The sequence below is a fragment of the Cornus florida genome, unplaced genomic scaffold, assembly GCF_030987335.1.
Source record: "Cornus florida cultivar Cherokee Brave unplaced genomic scaffold, ASM3098733v1 CherokeeBrave_3.0.0_Hap2_Chr08, whole genome shotgun sequence".
Taxonomy (NCBI): domain Eukaryota; kingdom Viridiplantae; phylum Streptophyta; class Magnoliopsida; order Cornales; family Cornaceae; genus Cornus; species Cornus florida.
Window position 1 is genome coordinate 23792333 of NW_026775578.1, and position 24550 is coordinate 23816882.

Here is a 24550-nt window from a genome sequence, read left to right on the forward strand (position 1 = left end):
TCATGGGATAATGAAACTTGAAACAACAGATTTGTAGCTTGCAAGCACTTGCCTTTACTGGTTATGTACTCACACAGACACCCTTCCACTCGGGCTCTGGTATTGAAACCTGACCAACAAATCAGCAGTGCCATTGACAGATTTATCGAGCTTGAAACCATCTCCTAAGCAGTGCATCCCAAACAAAAACTGATTCTTTTGCTCCTTGCCAAGAACTGATATTGCCGGTACCCTTTGAGCTGTGAAGTGATTGTTGTGTTAAGATAATGAGATTGAATACCTCAAATCCCACAGTTAGTTCCAACATTCATGTAATAGTCAGCGTTTACCGAGAATATATAGACTGCAGTCGAATTTCTGATGAAGGGATAGAAGTAGAGAAAGACACACACGTATGAAAATTTTCTTTCTATGCTAAAAGCTTCAATGTATAGGCTAAATAATACATTTCCAATTGAAAGTAAATACAAGATTCATCACAAATCAGCAAAAAGATGATAAGTTCTAGAGTCTACTGCAATAAGCCTCAAGGCTGCAACTGCGGCTGCAAGGGACATGCAACCGAAGACACAGACATTGAGCCAGTGCCAGAGCTTCTGTACAGAATTCAGCTTGTTCTTCTTAGCAACCATGTACATGTGGTTTGCAAGGATAAATGTAAGCGGGAAAGTGCTGATAGCCCCCGTGAGGCTCATGAAGTCTCCGAGGAACGGCAGTAGAGCTGACAAGAGTGTGTTTATTGCTAGGTAACCGCCTCTCATCATAATTCTGAACGACAAGTTGCGAATTGCCAATGCGCTTCCTTTAATGCCAAACTTTGTATCCAGGTACTCGTACATTGGACTCGCAAATATCTACAAGAAGCACATGAAACTTCGAAGGTTAGTTCATTAATAAAGGGAGAAAAGAGATTTTTGTAAGCATTGGAAGGGTCCATATCCTCAGCAATCACATTTCCCTTTGTGTTTCTTGCACTTCTTCATTAGAGCACCCACCATTAGTGTATTTCAAAACAACTCAATCACTCTGGTAATACAAGTGATTTACTCCAGAACACAATGGTGAAGGCGGATAGCAAGAATCACAAAAGAACTAATTTTGAAAAAGTTTAAATCCAGGAGATCTCTCCAGAATTCCAAAGCACACAAAAAGCAATAGAAAACTCTAAAAGCTATTCTTTAAAACATTTTTAAAAAGAGGGTTAATGGAAAGCCTTGACATAAATCTGGATATCATAAGCTATACAGTTGTGAATTTTGACTCAACACGAGGTAAGGAAATAAAAAATCAGAACGATCCAATCATGGTGATTTTCAGGTGGCTAGCCAATGTAAAACTGCACTATGATCTAAAGATACAGCATGCATGAAGCACAAAAAAAGGCAACATGAAGGACAATGAAAGAAAATAAAGATTGTCTAACATCTTCTGACTCATTTATCAAGGGTAATATTATAGTAAAGCAAGCAGTAATGAATTAAGCAATTACAAGGAGCAAAAAGAAAATGCAATGAAAGCTAAGAATTTAGTTATTTATTCCTTGAAATTGCCAAGAAGCTGGTATAGGGATACCCAAATTTTCAGCAGTCAAGTTCCTCTTGGATCTCAGAGACAAATTTTTATTTTCCTCTGAATAATTTTGAGGGAAGGATGGGATGTGGCATACACCACCATATTTGTTCTTTTCCTGCATGACATTTTGTCAAAGCCACACGCCCAAAAAGAAAAAGATATCAAAACAGTTCATGCAAATGTATGTGAAATTAGTCAAATATATCTGGTAGAAACGAACAGATCATAAGAGAAAGAAGGAATGCAGAAGAAAAATGTAATCATCAATTTACATGTCTTTCCTACATCCATCCTACCAAACTACACAGAATTTTTTTTTTTTTAAAAAAAAGGGTTGGTCCTCCATAGTCCATAGCAAGAGGAAGTTCAGATAAGGAATGAAGGAGAACTCAAATGGAGATAAATTTGCATGACACAAAGCATGATAGGATCTGATCTTTAGACATTTTGAACAAACTACTGACTTAAAATTATTTAAAAAAAAAAAAAAAAATTGTTAAGGTTAGGAATGAGGATAAGTACATGTAGAGCAATGACGGTCTGCAAGAAGGCAGAAATATTGGCTGTTGCCTTCACCCAAACTGGACCTTTAACATTGTTGAGCAAATAGGATGAAGAGCTGGATCCATAGGCCCAGTACCCCACAAAAGTAACAGCATACATTGGTAAAACTCCGGCAGTGAACTGAAAGTAAAGACCTTTCATCATGTTCTCAACAACTGGCTGTTTCACCGTTGCCTATTACAAAAATAAAACAATAAAATGTGAGCAGTGAATGCAGAGAGAGAGAGGAGGGGGGGTGGGGAAAGGGAAAAAAAAAACTCAAAGAAGAAAGAAAGAAAGTAACTTTGTAAGCAGTATGTGTTCTCCAGAATAACTCCGGCATCCTCATCTATTTTTGGAAATTCAAAGAAGACTAGTAGGGTTCCAACTTTATTGATTATATATTAGTAATAATATATAAAATTCTCTTTTGAAGACCAGCTTAAAATTGAGAATTTTTTAGCATGAGGAGTGCCATTCACTGTTACGTTGTCCAAGTGCATAAATATTAAATAAAGACGTGAATTAACAAAATAAGAATTTAGCATTCCTTTTTAGTATGAAACATTGATATGAAAAATCCTCAGGAATTGAAAAGAAGATAGATACACATGGTTCGTTACCTTTGTAAATGTTTAGAGTTTGAATTGAATGACTTTTATGGTTAAGTTTAAGGTGATATACAGAAGTAAAGATCTTTATTTAACCAGAGAAATGAACGTTACGTATACCCATGAAATCACATATACCTCCAGCCATTTTCTTAAAGAACAAACAGATCCAAACAGTATGGCCATCTAATAGATTACAGTTCAAAGACTATTAACAGAAAAAGAAGTGCATTACCCAGTGTCTATCCCGCCTACATGAGGTGCTGGGAGGAGAAGACTAAAAATAATATTCTCAATAAAATTTAGTGGGTCTCACATGTCTAGATATATAATTTCACACAAAATCCCAGGATCAGAATCATGCATCATTCTTCATTTACTGAGAAAATTCAATGGAACATGTTTATCATCATTAGAAATTCATGGATTTCTGCCTACCTGTATCTCAGGAAGCATTCCTGTATTGAATGCAAAAACAAGATTAGCAGCTGCACCAATAGTTGTAAAGATCTTGCTCGTCTTGGAGCCTGGGATGCTGTAGTCTCTGGCTGGAGCATCAATTCCTACAATGATATAGACAGTTTTAGTGAAATTTGACACCAGAGAAGTATTTATCTCGGCTGGCAGCACTAACTTAACAATTAAAAGAGAGCAAGGATGATCTAATTGAATCCAGGGGAGAAAGACTGGTGCAAGCAGTGTGGTCCTTGCCACGTAATTTATATTATTACACATAATCCCAACGTCTGCAAATCATCTTAAAACAGTCTTCAAGAACATGTGTACAAAAGAAAGCTAAGGATAATGAGTTAACACTAATTTATTGTGAAGCATGCGGATTAATGAAGGCCTCATGGAAACAGGTGAATTACACATTCCATACCATATTTTGGGAACACCTATTGTATAGGTTGTGGTCCGTCGATGCCCAGATTCCATCCTTAGGACCTCATGACATCTGACAGGTCACCAACATATGTCACATGAAGTGGCAGACATTATATGTGTTATTTTATTATGTACTAATTCATTTAACATTTATAATTTGACGTGCATAATTAAAAAACTGAAAATGTCTTTACAAGTAAAAGAGATCTGATTCAAATAGTTTTCTCACACCAACAAATATGGAAATTGGAAGGTGGCTTACCATTGTGTTAAATTAAATCATGAAGGCTGATGGAATTCCGGCAAGAGTATCATTATTTGACCAACAAATGATAATAAGTTGGCTAATATAACAGAGTTGACAATAAAATTTACTTTAGCAATTCCTAAAAATAGTAGTCCACTACTGCATTCAAGTCAGACAAAATACTTTGTAGTCATTACAAAAATCATAAAAAGAAATCGACAAAATAAGAACTTCAGAGAGAGAGTAAATATGTGCATGATTATCTATGTTATTTCTGATCATTTTTACTGTTTTGTTGGAGTCTATGACATGGGTTTTGGTTATGCAGGTCCATTTGTACTACATAAATGTTTCTGCAGGAGGAAAATTGGTTCTTATCAGAGCCCAGGTCATAACAGAGGCTCCTGGCAAGGTTGAGAATGTAAAATTTACCTTGTAAGGCTTTGTTAATATATATATATATATATCATTTCAGTTATTTTTATCTCCTGTCATCCCACAACCAAGTGTGAATTTCTCTATAATAGTGATTATTTGTTTTATCAAAAGTTTAATATTCTGTTGGTTGACGACTTCAATGAAAATTTATCTCAGACATGTATATTCATAATGTGGTAGCCTGACAATACCCTGGTACCCAATTGCTTGTCCTTGCAGAACAGCTTAGACGCCTAGGAAAAGCAAAGCACTTGCTTGGGTACTAACTTGTCAAACACTGCCCTAAAATTTGCTCCTAATAAGCACAAATGCTTCTGTGTCCATATCTAACATGCATCATCCACTCTTAACTGACGCTCCCAGACACTTGGTTACACCTTGCATATGTTTCGATAATTCAAAATAAGTTTCATCATTAAATAAATAAATTAAAATAAGTTTCATAATTTATTAGACAATGAATAACAGCAATCGTACCATCTCGAACTGACAACACAACTGCTACGACGATATATATCAGACTGAAAATTGTTGACAATCCCAGCCATACCCCTAAAGCTGATAAATGGGGTATGGAGATGGCAAATAAGGTAAATAGAACCCCTGTGATTCCAATAAAGTATGGAAGCTTCATGTCATGGTCATCTCTGAAAAGAACATACGTTGCCTGCATAGCAAGTACACAAATTAATGAGTTCATTAAAGAAAACTTGGGACGTCTTCAAGGTCGTCACATCCACCTATTTGTTCCGGCTCATAGAACAAATTTTAAGTGATGAAGCACACTAACGACTTGTTGAAACCTTTAAAACTTTCATCTTTATGTATTTTAACCACTAATTGATGTTGAATATGATGGAAAAAGATCAAAGCATCCAAAATATCAATAATAAATGAACATTTCTTGAGATAGTTCTTCCAGAAGCAGAACTCTAGTTTAGAAAAAAAGGTGAAAAAACAACAATCATATCAACTTGATAGATACAATGAAATCAAGAAACCCTTGAGCAACTCTACAATTTTTATGTGTCCATGTAGATATGGTTGGATCAAAAAGAACTGGATTGCTTGAATTGATTATACCTTTAGAGCCTGACCAGCCAAGATGATAAATCCAGTGTTAATCATGAAGAGATTTACATATTGCAATGCCCATGTAAGAGAATAAGCTTTCCGGCCTGCAACAGCAAAATGTCATTAAACAAAAAATCCAGTTGGAGTAAAGCATACAAATTTGAACAGTCAAGCAGCAAATGGAACAAAATTGATTCAAAGAATAGGTGTCCAATTTCAGTTTCTCTCTATGTTCATACCATATATAAATCCTGCAAGGTCTCGGTATCTAATATGTCTCTTTCCCCCAAATTCGTGGAGCCTAGCAACAAGGGCATTTGCATACAACGATATCGCCGTGGCTAAAAGTAAACCGACTACACCACCTACCCAACCGAGAGGAACCATAACCGTCCCAGAATACCCCAATACATAAGCACTGTTGATACCGTTGGTGAGGACAAAACCGACTTGAAGCCATGAATCTGTAATCTCCGAAACAAGAGAAATAAACTCATATTAGACCAATTCAGAATCAGTTGACATACAGTAAACTAATTACTGAACAATCAAATATTACCCAATTCAATAAGACTCTTTTCCACTCTTCATTAAACCGGAAGGAGCCAAGATGATAAAAAAATTAGAGACTTTCATATCCGAACTATATAATAAGAATTCTTAAAAGGGATAGAAGAAAAAATTTTGGAGTCTATTTGTACTTCAAAGCTTCGATGATTTGGGGCCAAGAAAAAAAACAGATAATCTTTCGACATGACTTCATATGCATACATTGCAACAACCAATGTATAGTTTTTTGGGGCATTAAAAGAACCAGTCCACCCTTTCATTCTGCATCTCAAAAATATATCCCAAAAAAAAAAAAAAATCTTTCACCTTACAATAAAAAACCCACCAAAACAAAAAATAAAATAAAAAATCTCAACCCAAGAAAAAGAATATTCAAATACATATATCTACATATATAATGAAAAGTTGAAATGGAAGTGAGAGGGAGAGAGACCTTGGCTGATTTGATGTGCAGTTTCAGGAACTTCAACGCGTAATTGATCATCAGAGTGGACCCTGCGACGGTCTGACTCATAGTCATCGTTTTGAAGGCCCATGGCGAGCTCTTGCCCTCCTCGCAAGAGCAATGTGGTCTCCTCTTCAAATATGCGGGTCACAGCCAGCGTACTCTCTCTCTATAAATCCTCTCTATATATAGAAACAAAATTCAGATTCCACCAGCAAAAATTAATGAGAGCCAGCGAATCAGTAAGAATCCCAATTTTAGAACAACCCAACACACAGTCACACACTAATTAATGATTTTTGGAAACGAAGAAGAATGGAATTGAATTGAGTCCGAAGCGCTCGTGATGTGTTGGATTCCATATGTCAGCAACGGTGGCGCGTACTATGATTTTTTTTGGTTTGCTAAATACGTGGAGTGTTAAAAATATATACTGTATATATATATATATGTGTGGAGTAGTTATTGCGTGTCAATAATTAGATTTGATTTTTTGTGCGATTTCTGGGCCCACAGTTTCATGCCTGCCCGTTGATTTTGTTAGCATGTGAATTACACGGTCCTGATTGGTCTTTGAGAACCAACCTACTGAAAATTTGATCCATCGCTTTTTGTGCTTTTTTTGGGGTCAAATTCTTTTCTATATTTTCGCTGCTCAATTGCGGACTGTTTCGGCCAAGACAAGAAGTTTAACCGACACTTCTTAGAATCAAAAGGGATTTTTACACGTACGCGAACCATATTATGTATTTGTCAGTCAAAATTTTGTTAGTTAGGTACAACTAACAAATTTTTTTTACACTTCTTATAATCAAAATCTTCTTCTCTTTTGCCATACCTTGTCAAAATGAATTTCACACGGGGGTGACAATTTGTTCAGTAGGAGTGGATACTATTTCGCCACATTTATACCGACCGATTAAGTTATTTGGGGGTAAAAACCTACTTAGGTGCGGTGTGGCGGAGGACATTACGCGCCCTACGCCGGTTAGACGTGTAAAAAACTATCCTTGTTTTTATTAGTATATATACTTAGTACTAAATCTTATATCACATTTACTCACTTTCTCGCTCCATTCTATACAATTTTAATCTTCTAAAAAATCCTACAAACTAAGAACCCCCATACCCTCGAATCTAAACAGAACGGGGCAGGCGGGTAACCACAGGTGAAAAAGTTAAATAAGGGTAAGAATAAGATGGGAAGGTATTCCATTTTAGCGGTTTTGGATAAGGACAGGTGAGAACTCTTGAACAGGACAGGAGATGATACACCTGCCCAAAACCGCCTCAGCTGCCATCCCTACATTTTCCATATTCTCATGTCACTAGTGTATTGCTAGTGTAATACATTACACCCTATTATAACAGATTACATGAATAACATTGCATAAATGATGCAACTTAATTCAAGTCATATAAATATATATATTTGACAAGAAATATACACTCCACTTACACACTTTTTTTTTTTTTTTTTTTAAAAGATAAAATGACACAAAAGACTTGGATTCCAGGATATCTCTTTTATCATATTTATTTTAAAATTTCACTAATATAATATTTGGAAAATTTAAATTACTACTCCATATGTGACAGTGCTTTTAATCACATGGTACTTCGTATAAGAGAGGATTTAAAATAAGGTAAATATTTTACACGCTACTTGTGTGTTATATATATATATATATATATGCACACATACGCAAGCTCATGTTTGTTTTTCTTGGGTTAGATCAGCTCTTCAATTTTTCATTTTTTGTGTTCTTTACTAACATTAAAGATCTGCTCCGCATTATTTTGTGTGTCTATTTGTGAGAAATTATTTATTTCAATGATGTAGCATTCTTAAAAAGGTCTGATATTTAATAAAACGATAGTGACACCATACAAATTATTAGAATATAAAGTTATAAACATCCAACTGCACACTTCAACTCGCTGCTGAATGCTTTAAATTTATGCCCACTGAGCTGATTCTTTTTATTATTTTTATTTTTATTTTTATTTTTGTGACCGAGCAATAAAAAAATCTGCACAAGTGAGGTTTTTCAAGAACATGTTACTTTATGCCACTTTGTGTGGTAGACCTGGGATTGTGATCCAAATCCGAATATGGATTGAAAACAAATATTCGATAATTTGTTGCCTTAACAAATTAGATAATATATTATAGATATTCTCATAATGATCGGATGCTATTAAAATTATATCTATATATATATATATACACACACATTACAATATATTATATATGAATATTATATGCATTAATTATCAACTATTAAATTTATATATATTAATTATCTACCACTTTATTCTTTTGATTGCATATTTATATTATAGATAATCTTATATATTAATAACGAGCAATGCTGAGAAAAATCCCTAAGGCGACTGTGAATTAACAGTCCCTCTTCTCATTAGTACTAAGATTTATAATTAATGCATTTATTAATGGTATGTTTCTTATTTTTATGAAACACTAAAAATATATATATTTTTGACAATATTACCCTTTTAGTCTCTCTTCTGAGTCCTTATTTAAACTATATCAAATGTGTCATTAATGCATTACATGTTTCCTATTATTAATAGGACATTAAATTATTAAATTTAACACAAAAGCAACTTATTTCTTTCATTTGCCTCTATTTTCCTCCCCTTCGTCCATGTGTTTACACACACACATGTATACACACATATATAACAATGGATTCTTTTCTTTTAGTTATTGTTTAACAGTGATAGTTGTCTATATATATACACACACATATATAACAATAGATTCTTTTCTTTTCTATTAGTTATTGTTTAACAGTGATAGTTGAGGAATAAAATTTATTAGTTATTGTTTAACAGTGATAGTTGAGGAATAAAATTTTTTATTTTATTTTATTTTTCTTATTGAGAGATAAGAATTCATTCTCTATATAAGAGATAAAGATGACTAATTAGTAAATGATAAAATTAGATGTTAGCAATTGATATATATATATATATATATATATATATATATATATATATATATATAATTAAATTTGATAGAGAATGAAATTTAATTAAATTTCACAGTCGTCGTTAAGAATTCATTCTCTATAAAATTTAATTATATATATATATATATGTGTGTATATATATATATGTGTGTGTGTATGTATCAATTGCTATCATCTAATTTTATCCTTTACTAATTAAATCATCTTTATCTCTTATATAGGGAATGAATTCTTATCTCTCAATAAGAAAAAAAATAATAAAAACAATAACTAAAAGAAAAGAAAAGAATCCTTATTATATATGTGTGTGCATATATATACACACGGGGGAAGTAGAGGCAAATGAAAGAAATAAGGTAGTTTTGGGTTAAATTTAATAATTTAATGTCCTATCAAAAGTAGAATAATATGGTTTAAGTGAGGAGAGAGACTAAAAGGGTAGTATTGTCAAAAAAATATATATTTTTAGTGTTTCATAAAAATAGGAAACATACCATTAATAAATGCATTAATTACAAATCTTAGGACCAATGAGAAGAGCAACTGTTAATTCACAGACGCCGTCCTTAGCATTTGCTCATTAACAATTCTCTACTCCATCTAAATTATAACTATACATGGTAGTGAATATGATTTAATCCGCATTCAAATCCGAGCTAAATAAGATATAGATTAAAACATTCAATCCGATAACTAGGGATAGCAACGAGGGCGGGTTTGGTCGAGTGTACTCTCCCCCGCCCCCGCAACCGTTTAAAAATCCCTCACTGTTCCCGCCCAAAACCCCAAAAATAGGAGACTTTTCACCCTATCCCCCAACCGTTTAACATTTTTACCCCCGCAAGTACCGGCGTCGCCCCGTTTAAGACCATAATTTATTTATTATTCATATAGATTTGCTCTTTTTTTCTCCTCATCTTCAGTTTTTTACCATTGCAACTTCCTTTCTAATCAAATTTATTTGTTACTTTAATACTGTTATATAGGGTACTTAATATATATACTGGGGAAATAAAGGTAGTTAAGTGATTTGCCTATCTAAACGGGGCGAGGTAGGGCGGTGCGGGGCGACCTCCCCCCACCCCCGCACCAAACCCACGCTGATTTTTATTATATCAAAACATTTCCTCCCAAATAAGCTAAACGGTCCCCAAAACCACCAAAAACGGGGCGGGTAACCGCAGGGCGGGTCAAATTGCCATCCCTATCAATAATCCGTTATAGATCCGAATTTAATAATCCGACCCGTTAGAGATCCGAATTTAATAATCCATTCGATCCGAAACGGATTGGTTGACAGGAATACTGTGTGGTACGTTGCATCAGTCAAGGCATCTAAAAGCATTTTACAACAACTAAAATCAAGGTGTTGAATTAGGAAATCCATTGCAACCATTTCACTAAGCAAAAGGAGTTGAATTTAATCTATTAGTATAACATACGTTTTGGTTTGAGGTAGCACAAAGGATGGTCAAAGGCAGGGGCCAATGCTACAACCCCACCCAGATCGCATTGATATTGTCCACCGATGACATGTAATGTTTCCAATTTTCATCATTTTCTATATTCTAGGATTTTCTGTTAGGGCATTTTCATCTTTTTTTGTTTTGCATATTAGACACTGTGGAATGTACCGGAAGTGTCCGTGAGTTGGTCAGGGCGTTTCATTGAGTTTAGGTCTTCTGCATAGAAAAACAAAACCAGTGAAGACCTCTCATGACGGACCTAACAACTCATAGCCCTTTAATATCAAGAAGGTCACGACAGGACCAACAAAGATTTGAAGCATTCAGAGCCATGATTATCTCCTTTTGGGATGATTTCGTGTATGGTGTTTATTTTGTTTTTGATCCTCCGTCTCTGCCCGATATTCTTATTGTAGATGCCGTATGGCTTGTTTCTTGCTAGGGTTAAAAAAAAAAAAAAAAAAAAAAAAAAATTTACAAATCCAATACAACAAGACCATGTCTAAAGTATAATCTAGGTATTGTTCACTTTGCACACACTTCCCACTCTGTGTTTATGGTTTTTCTCAAAGCACGTCTAAATGATTGAAGATGTTTACACAATTACACAATTACACACTCAAGTCTCAATAACTTCCCTTCCCAGGCAAATTTCGAGAAAAAAAACTTCTCTTCCCCGGCACGGTTTTTCTCAAAACAAGCCTACATGATTAAAAATGTCCACACAATTACTCATTTAAGTTCACAACTTCTCTCCCCCATAACATCACAGCTAATGGGCAATTCAAACAAACAAAAACAAAGCTACATCTGTTCAAATAAAACAAGGCAAGACTCATACATCCACAAATTGATTATGTAGAGAATATAACCTTTCAATGCCACTAAACTTTTGGGTTCAATATAATAACCTTGTGCCTTGACCGGAATGATGTCAGTTCCCATCAAGAATAGATTTCCACCAAAACAAAATCAATGAGTAATCTAAATAAAGTTCAATAGTTTAGATAAAGAATGCTGGTAGTTGGAGGGGAAAAAAAAAAAAAATGAATGAGGAATCTCATAATGTTCAATAGTTTAGATAAAGAATGCTGGTAATTGGGACAACACTATGCCACTTTGTGAGGCTGTTCACTCTCTGAATATTGTATGGAATAGGAATGATACCCAACTGACATTAAATATAAATTACCTGTAATCAGTACTAATTCTCTTTGCATCCCAAATTCTCAATATGGGTCCAGTTGCTAAAAGAAACCGAAGTATTGATGCTACTTTGATGCAAATCTCACTTTGTGTTTCTCCATTTCATGCCTAGCCATTTTCATCAGCTCGGATAATACCGTGTTAGGGCATAAGTCTACATACCACCACAAATTTAATGTCTTGCCATTTTCATTAGCTCGGATAATACTATTTCAAGGCATAAGTCTACATACCACCAGTCTCTATCATTTTGTTTAGGAAAAGGAAGAGCATTTTCTTTATGATATTTAATGTAAGAACTTACGACAGAAATATTCCGTCTCTATGGGCATTTGGCAACTAAGTTGATACATGACTCACTGAATACTAGAATCCACGTATGCTTGGACCATAGGAAAAAAGATGTATTCCCAAGTAATATTGACTGCAGGACATTCCTCAAAAGCACAACAGGTGAATTTTAAAGATTATTGGTGATTCAGATACATTGCTCAAAACTAAAAAGACGCACAAGTATGCTTGAAACTCAAGGCTTATTGTATAAAACTTATGTATTGATTCTGAATCGGCCATGATTTAGCCTGAAAAAGATGATTTAGAGAGGATAAATTCGTCGTCCTGGCATTTTGGCTTAAGTTCAAATAAGGCCTAAATGATTATATCATGGAGGCCTAAATGTAATGAGGAAAGGCAAAAGGCAAACCTTAATCTGGAGCAACTTGACCTGATGGACAGCCCACGTCAAGTGCAGTGTAGGGTTTGAATGCGCAGCAAGTCCTCTCAATTAATGTAGTTCCCCGATATCATTTTGAATAGCTAATTTTCCTCTGTTATTGAATTGAAAAGGAATATTTAAGGTCTTAATTATTTTGGGTTCAGGTCTTGGTCTGCATGTGTCTATTTGCATTTACCCTTGGGGAACAAGGGTTCTACCACCAGTGAATTATATTAAAAACTAGAAAATGGCAGTTATGGAATAATTTACTAAAGGCCACTATTTACCTTGGGTTGACCTATTAGAGAATGCCAAACCTAAAAGCAAATAACAACTCTAGATGTACAGAAAATTCATAGTTAATTGAATCACAGGGATGGTGCTATCAATGAGATATTCAATTATATAGAGAAAAAAAGTGTAAATATCTTCAATCATGATTTTACATGCCTCTAACTACTCATATAATTTTCTCGCATATTTATTTTTGAAAATGCTAGTGTATGAACTGCTATAGTGATAGATAAACAGAGAGCAAAAATAAAGCAATATCTCATACGATACAAACAATTATGTGAACATTGGAAGACTAGATCAAGATGACATGCATGATAAGCAAGCAGGCATGCAAAAAATCATGTGTGTCTGTGGACACAATGGTAACAATTGTGATCAATGGTAATAATCAACGCATGACTCCAACCCTCCTTTTTAAATATCATGCCAACACTTTACAACGTTACTATAACATTTTTGGCACACAGATTATAATTAACAATCAGCAAAAGGAAAAATAGAGAATTTGCTCAAACCCTTGCGGAGCATAAACATCTGGCCAATAATCAAAATAAAGAACTTGAAAAAGAAAAAGAGAAGTACAGAAAACGGAAGTGTGATGTTCTGTTCCATAATCAGTTTTAAAGAGAAAAGTTTATGACCATTGATGGCATAAAAATAAAACAAAAAGATATAACTTCCTGGTGATTGAATAAACAACTATATAAATATATGATACTAAAGCAACATAAATGCCATTACCCATTGTGGTCCCCTTTAATCAAAGGTGTGGGGTAGATCAGGTACAAACCTAACCTTTAATATTATTTGCAACCATTGACTACCCATAAACTCAAGTTTGCATTCTCAAGTTTGATTACCGAACCTTTGCCACTACACCAATGGCACCTAATCTTTGCTCTTTTCTTCTTGTATTTTGCCTCTGTTTCTAAATATTTTCACATTCCATGTAAAAATTATTAATTTGAACTCAATGTTTCTTGTTACGTTAGAGATTCAATGCTTCTCTACTATTAGAAGGCACCTACTCTGTGCACTGTGTGGATAACTTTGCTGCTCCCTGGATTTCAAATCAATCATGGAGAATTGCCCCAACTCTTTAATTGGCTATGAGCCACTGACTATATAAGCTCCTGAACTTTCTATCAACCAGGCTGTACTTTTTTCTTTTTTATAAGCTAATGTTTAATGCTTCTTCCAGGCTTCACATTAGGAATAATAATAAAAATATAAAAGTAAGAAAATCAACCCAACTGCTTTAAATATTAATGGCCATAGCATTGCAAGGAATTCAATTTCATCGACAGTTTATATCTTAAAAAAACAATGGGCACAACACAGATTATAGATACATAAAACAAGTGGCTTCCATTCATTAGAATGTGCAATAGAAAGTACATGGCACATTGTATTTAAATTCATACCAACAGTACAAAGAACACAAATTCAAAGCACAAACACAGCTTGAAACCCTAATTCTTAACATCTTCTGAGCTATCTTCTACAACTACATTGATCTTTTCATACCTGAAATTCACGGGGCACGCAGAATGCGAAGTTGGAATCATCGTGTATTTCCTAACAGACACCGTCCACAGAAACATCACAGAAAATGCCACCAATGCGCCACACCCTATCACAAAAAGCAATCCTGGCAGAATTCCCAAAGGACAAAAGCTTTTCTTGTGGGCTGTTTTCTGCTCACTGCCTGGTTTAGAATATCCCCGTGGATCAACCGGTTGAGAATGCATCCAACTCTGGACATTCCTTACCCTAAATTTCCATGAATACACACTGCTAGTCTGTGATGAATTGCCACTAGATGAACTTATACCCACAAAAACCTCTTCCCCTTTCCACATTTCTGACAAATCAATTGGATATGTTAGCAATGGTTTATATGGCCTCACACCACCCAATTCACTCAACCTAACTTCCAACCTTTTTGAGCTGGCATCATAATCAATCCATGACCTTAATTTCACTCCACTGTTCAGAACCAAATTAACAGAGGAAACATTACTGATTCTAGCAGACACAAGACTACACACATCGACTCCCACATGATTTGAATTCTCATCACCTACAGCAGCATCCATTGAAGTATCGAATTCGATTCCCAGAAACCTAATTTCCTGAGAAAGCCCGAAAGAGGTTTTCCCCGAAAATTTGGAGGCGGAATGAGTGGGGTAAACTATTAGAGAGAGGCCATCGCCGTTCTCGGGTGAGATTGAGAAGGTGAAGTCAGTGGAAAACGACGTCGGAGAGGTAGTTTGTGGTTCGAGGAACTTGAAGGGTTTGTTGTACGTTACAAGCCCAAAGCTTGAAGCCAGTGGGCGAGTGAGCTTTACGGAAGAACCGCCATCGACGATCTCGGCGTCGCCGAAGAGGGCAATGTTGGAGTCGAAGTTAGGGTTGTTTTGGAGTGCCGGGAATGAAAATGAGAAAATGGGTCCCGAAATTAGGGTTAGGAAAGAGAAAATAAGGGCATGGGAGGGTATAAAGTACCTGAACAAAGACGATGACGACATGATCGACGGTGATTAATTAGGGTTTGTGAGCTGAAGATGGTACAGATATTCAGGTACTGACTGAGCTGTATGCGGTGAAAATAGATCTAGCAATCCTCAGTAGTACTCAAAAGCAGGACCTGAAACGACAACGTATCGAGGAAATCGCTGCACATTAATAACTTTCATTTTTTCTAAAGTTGATTTGTTACTTTTATGAAGGACGATTCTCAATCCTGATTTTTTTTCCTTAGATAGATTAAATGAGTTTAAAATTTTTATCCAATGCATTTATCATGTTAAGTTTGATTATTAGGTCCGAATAACTTTTATTGAAGGAAGTGAAACTTATATATGAAATGAACTGAATGGAATATCAAAATCAACCTCTATAAGGTTCCCCATTCACTCCTACACACACAAACACACACTTATATGCCATTTTTTTTTGTTCAATTGTGTTACGGTTTTACATTGTTCACTAAAAATCATTACAATCTACTTTCCAGTGCTGCAAGAATTATCAACCTTGAAAAGCATCATAATACTAAAAGAATGGTGCAATCCGGATAGAGTTATCCAAGTGATAATATTGTTTTGATACCCAACACAAACTATTGTACAGCCACTCTGCAGTAGCATGCTTTGATTTCGAAATACCGGTTTGACAGACCAATTATTTGATTCATTTCCCCATACAGAATTTCCAATTCTCTGGATATGTGGAGAGATCCTATGAAAGGAGGTCCTTTTCGATATGTGTGTGTGTGTGTGTTTGTTTGTATTTTTTTTTTTTTTTTTTTTTTTTTCAAATACTTGGTGTGCCATTAATTTAACATGGTCTTACTATTTTAGGGTTATCATAATTTGATCCTTATCTTAAGTGATTACCCAGAAAAAATGTCAAGCCAGAGGGCTTTTGTGTCTCAATAATTGCACACACTGCTATGTGCTTTCATTTGTATCAGTATGTTAGTATTCTAAGTCATGAGTGCTGAGAGTTCATTTGTTAAGCATTCCTGCAGGTGCAAATATGCCAGTTGCTGGTACGCCGAAGAATATGAGTGGGGTTCACTAGCACTATTGGAGATGCATTCCAAACTCGAAGAAGACAATTGAAAGCACAAATAACCCAGAAGTTCAAGAAGCTTGATGCAATGTTTCCACTGTTTTCTCGGAGTACAGTTTGTCTGCCCTCTTATGCTTGTGCTTCATTGTTTTCCACCTCAACTGTGCATGTTAGAGGAGTGGAATCAGAGTGGCATTGTTCTTATGGTGTTTTTCCTTTTGCTCTGCTTAAAATAAATATCATTGGACTTGTTCTTGTTGTCACATTGAATATATTAATTTATTGAATGCTGGCTACTTCTGAACTAGTGTTATCTGGATATATAGTCTGTACAAATTCAATCCAAAACTCTTAGTACTAAGGAATATATTTATAGCTTTTAACTGTCAAATATTCATCAAACATATCAAGTATCACAGCCACCAATAAATTAACAATTTCTGTATCAAAAACTCCCCCAGAATTACTGCCACCATATGATGATAAGCTAATCCCCACCATTGTGCCAACATGAGCTCCACCGAGGGCACACTATTGCTGTCACAGTCATCATTGCCATATTGCTAACCCATAGATTCATCGAAATGAACAAATTGGAGTAACTGGAAACAAATAGAGTTTAGCCAATCATATCCCATAGGGCATTAGTGATTGATAAAACCTTGGACTTTCTCGAGAACCAAATCCCCTTTGATCTTAAAGACACAATTATTTCAGATGGGGCTCATGTGGTTTTGGCTGTTGATTCGCTCCCACTTTAAAGAGGTAGATATGGTGTTGAAGTCAGTCCAAGATACTATAATGGTGCAGAGGACACCATGTAGATTGTGTTGGACGCCTAGTGGAGGGACTCAGCAGCTTTGTCCATACCTTCCCCCTTATTGAATTGGGGTTCTTGATTCTTAAATGTCCCAACAGTTTCCACTGGCCTTCCCCTTTGCTTAGTTGAAAAGAATAATGTTATTATGGTCCACCAGTTCATGGTATTGTCACAACCCTGCATCATTCTCCTCTTGATTGATCAAGGCATCCGGAAAATCTTGAGGGTAACTCAAAGGCTGGGGGGCCATCAGCTTAGACCTCTACGCTGGTAGTCTGATAAACCGCTCTTCATTCTATCATTGATCGGAGTATGTTTCGAAGCATAGTACATTCATAGAGGGCGAGCCTTGGTGCAATGGTATAGTCACTTCATTGTGACCTGGAAATCATGCGGAGGCAAGGCTGCGTATTTATATCTAACCCTAGCCAAATCCAGTACTTTATCTAGAAGAAATAGTTGTCTATGATTGATTAGCTAGATAATGCACAAAAGAGACTATAAAATTGACATATAGGAAAACATTTTCACCTACTTCTAGTAGATCTCAATTGAATTCTTCTTGATCTCACTTGTGGCAGAAATTTTGAGTTTCACATAGTGGGAAGGAAATTGGGTTGAGGTGTTGATATGGAGGCAGCAGGGGAAGGGGTTTTAGCCCCCACACCCCTCCCCCCCACAGCAAGGAGCATCAATCCTTCTGAACTTGAAAATTTCATTTCTAGGGTTCTTCTTTGGCAGTTTGTGTTCCTGTGATCCTTCACAAAAGCTTCTGTATTACAAGAGGGGAACATGAGGACATTTTGTACGCTAGTGTCTGAAAATTCTTTGGTCTGACCCCAAGACCCTATCTCATTGTATTACTTGGTTTTTAATTTATTTGAAGTTGGAAAATAAAACCACTATCTTTTGTTTAGCTAAAGAGAAAATGGTCTAGGCACAAAGCACACATGCCCAACAACATTATGATGCAATCCTTTTTTTTTACATGGAGTTTGACAACTTAGATTTAGGTACTTGAATTCAGATTTGAGCCATTTATTACTTTCTTCCTCCTCCTGTCTGTCTAAATATAAATTTGACTAATGTTTACAAGTTTTTATTATTCTGATAAATTTTGATGGAGAATGTAAATAATTCAGCAACATTCATAAAGAAAATATGAATATCAGTCATCAGTACAAATGTAAACCCTTATATCCTACAGATTCATTTAGGTCTGAACCGGCAGATTTCATCAAACACTTAATTCCATGTAAATCTATATTGCTAGCAACAAAATAAACTATATTTACATTGCCAACTTTTCCTACATTTTTCGCTTGAGGTGTCACTCATTAATCATTTTCTACAGTCCTAAAACAAAAATAAAAATAAAGTAAAATATTGAAGCCGCTGATTCTGATTCTGAAATTAATTTTGTGCAAATTTACGCTGACACTTAAAGGTCTCAATCTTCAGAACATTACAGCTGCTAAACTGAAGCAGAGATCTTCTCCCCTATGGTGAATTTTGGGGACCCATTTCAGAAGCTTTGGTACAGGTACAGATGAACTATTTTCCTATTATAATTTACATAACTGAGCCCAGTTTTTGTTTTCCTCTTTTGGTTATTATGAAGGCATTGAGTCATTCTAGGTCTGAATTCTGGTTCAAGCAAGCCATTTTTACAATAGAAGCCTAAAATAAGCCCTGGTTGCCGGGTAAATTTAAGGTTGGAAAAGCACATTTTTGATGAACCTTGGAGAAAACAGGATTCCCCAAAGTTTAAACTTTGGTTTATGGCTTTACCATAGTACCACAAATTTTTTCGAAATTTTCATATTAATTAGTTTCAACACAGTTTCTCTATAGGCTTTCCATTTCATTCAAAACCACTTTTCACTTCTTGTTCTTTAACTAAGTTCTACTGCTTCAACATGAACTACCATAACTATGATTTACAAAAAGGAAATTGTGAGTTGTCATAATAAAATCAATCTAGATTTTGGGTAATGTTCCAATCACAATTCTACTAGTCCACAATTTCAGTATAATGTTACAACGTACTGCTCCTTTATATAGAGCATTTAAGGGTTTGAATCCGGACATGTTAACTAATTTTCACCTTTGCTGCATACCATCATGATGTCATCATCATCCTTGTCTTTTTTCTAAACGAATGGGGTTGGCCATATGGATTCTCTTTCTCACCTTTGCTGCATATCGTTGGTGCCTACAATTTTTTCCCCCCAGAATACCTATAATAGTTTTAGCTCATATTGTTATAGAATGCAGAAGGTAATAATATGCATTTACAAAATATAAAATATAATGGGAATAATTTGTTGAAACGTTGGGGCCATGTGACAAAGAGGGTTCACATTGAGAGAAGTTGTTAAAAGTTGAATTCATGTGATAAGAGATATCATAAAAGAGAGCCCTTTATTTCTAGATTAGAACTGTGTTTAAAGGACTTTCTTAAGGTCACAGCACATGTAGTATGTGATTCCTTTGACTTTGGGGCACTCATTGTGAGCTCCAAAGTTGAAAAAAGAAGCCCTTAAATACATCTTTCACTGCCTTGGATTCTAAATAAAGTCCCCACAGTATGGCCATATATATGCTATAGTCTGTTCTAGGACTCCTCAACTCAGACTTCTTGCTTTAAAGGTTGTTTGGGAAAATATAATGCATTTTCTACTAATGTTTGGCAAATGTAAAAGAGCAATTTATCAGAATGTGTAACATTTTCCCCACTGGTTTTGATGGTTGAAAATTTGCCAAACTCTAGGAGTTCTAAATTTCCGGGATAAAAAAAAAAAACCACCGAACTTTAGGGGTTCTACAAGTGCACTGGTGAGATTTTTTTAGAATTTTAAACATCCCCTTTAGGAATGGCTGTGGATTTTTTGAGGCTAGACCGGAACCAGAAGGCCGGTTATTAATTGTAGTACTGCTAAAACATTTTCGGCAAAAGTTACTTTTTATAAAGATGAAATCAAGTTTGTTGGAATTATGTAATGATCAAAAAAGTTTCAAACATGGGGGTAATTTGTCACTTCACAAATGTAAAAACTAGCTTCCCTCACCGTTAGTCATAGAAGTATATAATGATTAAAAGTTAATTAAGGTAGGGTACATTGTGACCTAGCTCAGTTAAAATTAAATCAGTTCTCATCACTGTCACCCACTGCAGTTGTGATGATCTAGGGTTATGAAATGGGGGTAATATCTCACTTAACACACGTGAACATCATTTTCTCACACTATATTACTATTCCATTCATCGGTTGCAAGTAGCTAGTTTCATCTTGCTTTACTGTTGATATCAAGGTCCACAAACAGGATTATCCCAATAACTAAATTTCTATGTCATCACACACACACACACATGTATGTATGTCTGTACGTATGCAAAAAACATATATGTATGTATATGAATTGGTGGTTTATGCTTGTATATGCATTAATTAATTTATATATAAAATAAGAGAAGATTTAGACAAAAAAATAAAAATAAAGAGGCTTAATTCAGCAGATCTTCTACAGATGTATATATAACTCATCCTTCATCTTCACTCAAAGCTATTGCTTTTGTTACATATTGCTTGGGAAGAAGAAGAAAATACAACTTCCAACTTTAAATTTAATTTGAATTAAAGAAGTACCAATATATATACAAAACAGTGAAGCAAAAATATATCTTCTTCATCACAACTATAAGCAACAACAATGATAAGTGAACTCGGAACTTTTCCCAAAGCTAATCTCCATTTTCTAGATAGAGTCCAGCCTTATGCTAGAATTTTGGGATGATATTAATTCATATGGGATTTTGTTTTGAGGTTTGAACTTCCACTCAAAAATAGCAAAATATGGTACTAGAAAACACAAATGGAATATGAATGATAAATTTAAAAATATTTTCTTACATGGAAGTTAAAAATATAAGTTTTTTACTTTTAGTTTTGGGATGAAACTAATTTATATAGAGCTTGTTAGTATTTTATATAAGATAAATTTAATTTTATGCTACCTTGGAGAATTTAAAGAGTACTTACTTGTTTGAAGATGTTTGCAATGTAGTTTTTTTCTCTCTGGTATGTTTCGAAGGTTGAACCTTTCTCCGTTGAGTTCGGGAATGAATTCCGATGGATTTCAGAAATGAGATTGCACCATGGTAGAAGCTACTAAAGGATGTATCCGAAGGGATAGCATGATCCAAATTCGATACGAGCTTAGAAAATATATATATATATATATATATATATAAAACATAATTTTGATCAAAGAGATAGTTAGGATCAATGCGATCCCTTTGGATGCCTCCTCCAGTTGCAGTAGAATCCAATCTGCTTCTCCTTCAAACCTCTCTCTCTCTCTCTCTCCCCTATATGCATACACACACATATGTGTGAGAGGAAGACAGAAGGAGGTGGTCTAAGGAAGCTCCAACATATATAAGCAATGACTGATTATAAATATTGTACCAATGACTGATTTTTAATTTTTTTTTTTAATTTTATAAAATCTTATAATTAATTTTCTGTATTAGCATATACATTACTATAAAAGTATAAATAATCAGAAAAGGTTGCTGAAGATATTTATTTATTTGTAGACCCCATTCTCTAGCAAGGCAGACACATGGGAAGGTTTTAACAGCAGTGGGTCACCCATCCATTATTCTTAAAAATTCCCAACAGGTTGGTGGTGTTTTTTTATTATTATTTACTTATTATGAATTTTAATGAATAGTCGTGGTCCCATCCATGTTCACTCTTACATAACAGTACACTTTTATATATATATCATATATATGTATGTACACTATTTTAGTGTATATATTGGTCAATGATATGATCTTATAATTGTTTCTGGAAATGCATAATTAATATAGTATAGTAGATCTGAAGGGATCCAATCTGTTGGAAAGTGACTATTATTTCATGGTCAAATTAAGATCTATGAAATTATGTGAATATGGAGTAGATGATTTGATCATTTGGCATGTTGGACTGTTTTTATTATTTACTCGAGTAGAATATTAAAAAACATAGTGGTTTGTCTGATTGTTTATGAGGAAAGAAAGTTTAATGTGGCTCATCTTATAGTCATTTTCTCAAGTTCTTCACTTCATGCATGTCTTTCAACTCACATTCACACACACACACACAGTCACACACACACACACACATAACTATGCATATAGTTTCTATATATATACATTTTGGAATTACATTAAGAGGAAGGGTGTCTGACTGCTAACATTTACAATTAAGAAGATCACACATGATGGATTCAGTGACTGAAATACAAGAATTTAATTACATATGCATGTATAGTCATTCAGTAGACCTTGAGTTCTGACAATCCCCATTTGTGTAGCATCTACAAAAGAACTTCAATGACTGTGTGTAGCATCTACAAAAGAACTTTAATGACACTAGTAATTACATATCTTCAGTAATTGAGTTGTCTACATTGTTGGGGGTAATGACTTTTGTTTCACCACCTAACTGCATGATAACTCCATGCACCCTTTTCACCAAAGTCACTAAAATGTCTTCTTTTTTTTTTTTTTTTAATTAAATGATTTTTTTTTTTACAAGTGTGAAATGATGAAATTTTAGATTGTCTAAGATCCCAAGAAAAGATCTTATTGTTGTCTTCGATGATACTTACTGTAACTAAGTCAAAAACTTTTAATGACCCGATTGTCTGTCCAATTCCAACATTTGATTAAAACACATTTTACTGATGCCTTACCGGAGTTTGTTAGCAGTGCTTTGCTTTTTAAGTTTTTTATTTTTCTGTTTTTTGCTTTTTTTGCTTCAGGTCTTTTGAGAGTGTCGTTGTTCTTGTACATTTTGTATAGTTCTTCCTTTAATAAATTTACATGAATTACCCAATAATTATAAATAAATAAAAAAATAACTTTGGGACCTATATTAAACAGAGTACAAGATTCATTATAGCAAATGAGTAGATTTAACTGTGGAGACTACACTGGCAGAACAAACTGATGGACATGTAATTCATAATTAAAGGCCTGATCAAAATAATGGTCTCACATTCCAATCCATAAAGGTGATGTTTTTAAGGAGTGAAAAATCATTTTTGAAGGTAAAAAAATGTCGGGGTGGCCTTGGGCCATTATGTGTCATTATATGTAATAACCATGTTTTTACTTTCAACTACCGTCATAGCTATTAATTGACTTGCTTATATTAATTAAAAGTTTAGGGACAAAGTGATATATAGAACTCATTCGAGAAAAATAATGAAGTTAGTGCCTTTGTGCATGCGTAACTAAAGAGTTCAAGGACAAAATATTACATACCCAAAGTTATGGTAGCACATAGTATTAAGAACACAATTAAGACATCTGACCAAAAAGTCTACGTCCACAACGAAGACAGAAATAATTTACTCTGTCAAAAAAGAATATTACAAGTTGCAGCATCCAAACCCTCTCTTTCCTAACACTCTGTAATCTACTGCTACCCGTGTTCTCTCCTAGACGTCCTTATGCATTGGATTACAAGATAATTCTATAATTTGGTCCACGACCGGCAAGAAAAAAATAAAAGTCACATTTTTTAGGTTAGAACGGGGTCACAACACGACCCAGGCTGAAACAAAACTGGAACCATGACTTCTCATCAAAGATAATAATACAAATACTAAATTAGTGATCATCTAAAACTGATTGTCAAATATTACATGGCTTGTTTGGATCGAGGCATGCTGACACATTTGTCAATGTAGTTTCGATTTTTTGACCTGCGAAGATCTATTCTTGATGAGAAACAATGCAACAATCAATACACACAAGCTTTTCTTGTAAGGTGAGTCCATATTTGGGCAAATTATATTTCGGAATCGTTATCGAAGGCTAAACGAAAGGGATTTGTTTCTCTCTCTCTAATCTTTTTGAATTCAAACTTGTTTCATTTATGAACTTGCATGGATTCCACTCTGTCAATTACAATAGAACTCCATAGGCACTATTGGACATTAGTACAAGGTGCTGATAAAGCAAGTTAGGGGTGGCAAATTACGACATAATTCGTCAACACGACACGAGATAAGCAG

The 24550-nt window shown here is 34.7% G+C and overlaps 2 protein-coding genes and 1 long non-coding RNA gene across 3 annotated transcripts; all 3 read right to left on the reverse strand.

Moving 5' to 3' along the window:
* Nucleotides 1-375: 375 nt before the first annotated feature.
* On the reverse strand, nucleotides 376-6793 carry LOC132270854 (proline transporter 2-like). The gene is made up of 7 exons (XM_059772065.1): nucleotides 6377-6793; nucleotides 5613-5837; nucleotides 5383-5477; nucleotides 4777-4966; nucleotides 3165-3289; nucleotides 2095-2310; nucleotides 376-854 (listed from the first exon to the last, which is right to left on the reverse strand). Exons 1-7 carry the CDS (start codon nucleotides 6477-6479, stop codon nucleotides 477-479), a joined length of 1332 nt encoding a protein of 443 aa, XP_059628048.1. The 5' UTR covers nucleotides 6480-6793; the 3' UTR covers nucleotides 376-476.
* Nucleotides 6794-14413: 7620 nt separating this feature from the next.
* On the reverse strand, nucleotides 14414-15704 carry LOC132270856 (L-type lectin-domain containing receptor kinase VIII.2-like). Its single transcript, XM_059772066.1, has one exon. It carries the CDS (start codon nucleotides 15600-15602, stop codon nucleotides 14544-14546), a length of 1059 nt encoding a protein of 352 aa, XP_059628049.1. The 5' UTR covers nucleotides 15603-15704; the 3' UTR covers nucleotides 14414-14543.
* Nucleotides 15705-19415: 3711 nt separating this feature from the next.
* On the reverse strand, nucleotides 19416-22089 carry LOC132270857 (uncharacterized). The gene is made up of 2 exons (XR_009469593.1): nucleotides 21514-22089; nucleotides 19416-19710 (listed from the first exon to the last, which is right to left on the reverse strand). It is a non-coding gene; the product is annotated as an uncharacterized LOC132270857 (long non-coding RNA).
* Between the last annotated feature and the right edge of the window lie 2461 nt (nucleotides 22090-24550).

Excerpts from the sequence above, each read along its gene's own strand:
- LOC132270854 (XM_059772065.1), bottom strand. The coding sequence starts at position 6,479 with ATGGGCCTTCAAAACGATGACTATGAGTCAGACCGTCGCAGGGTCCAC. Across the intron at positions 3,290-4,776 it reads TGTGTTGTCAGTTCGAGATG|GAATTGATGCTCCAGCCAGA; the intron begins GTACGATTGCTG and ends ATATCATTGTAG. Across the intron at positions 2,311-3,164 it reads GAATGCTTCCTGAGATACAG|GCAACGGTGAAACAGCCAGT; the intron begins GTAGGCAGAAAT and ends TTTTTGTAATAG.
- LOC132270856 (XM_059772066.1), bottom strand. The coding sequence starts at position 15,602 with ATGTCGTCATCGTCTTTGTTCAGGTACTTTATACCCTCCCATGCCCTT.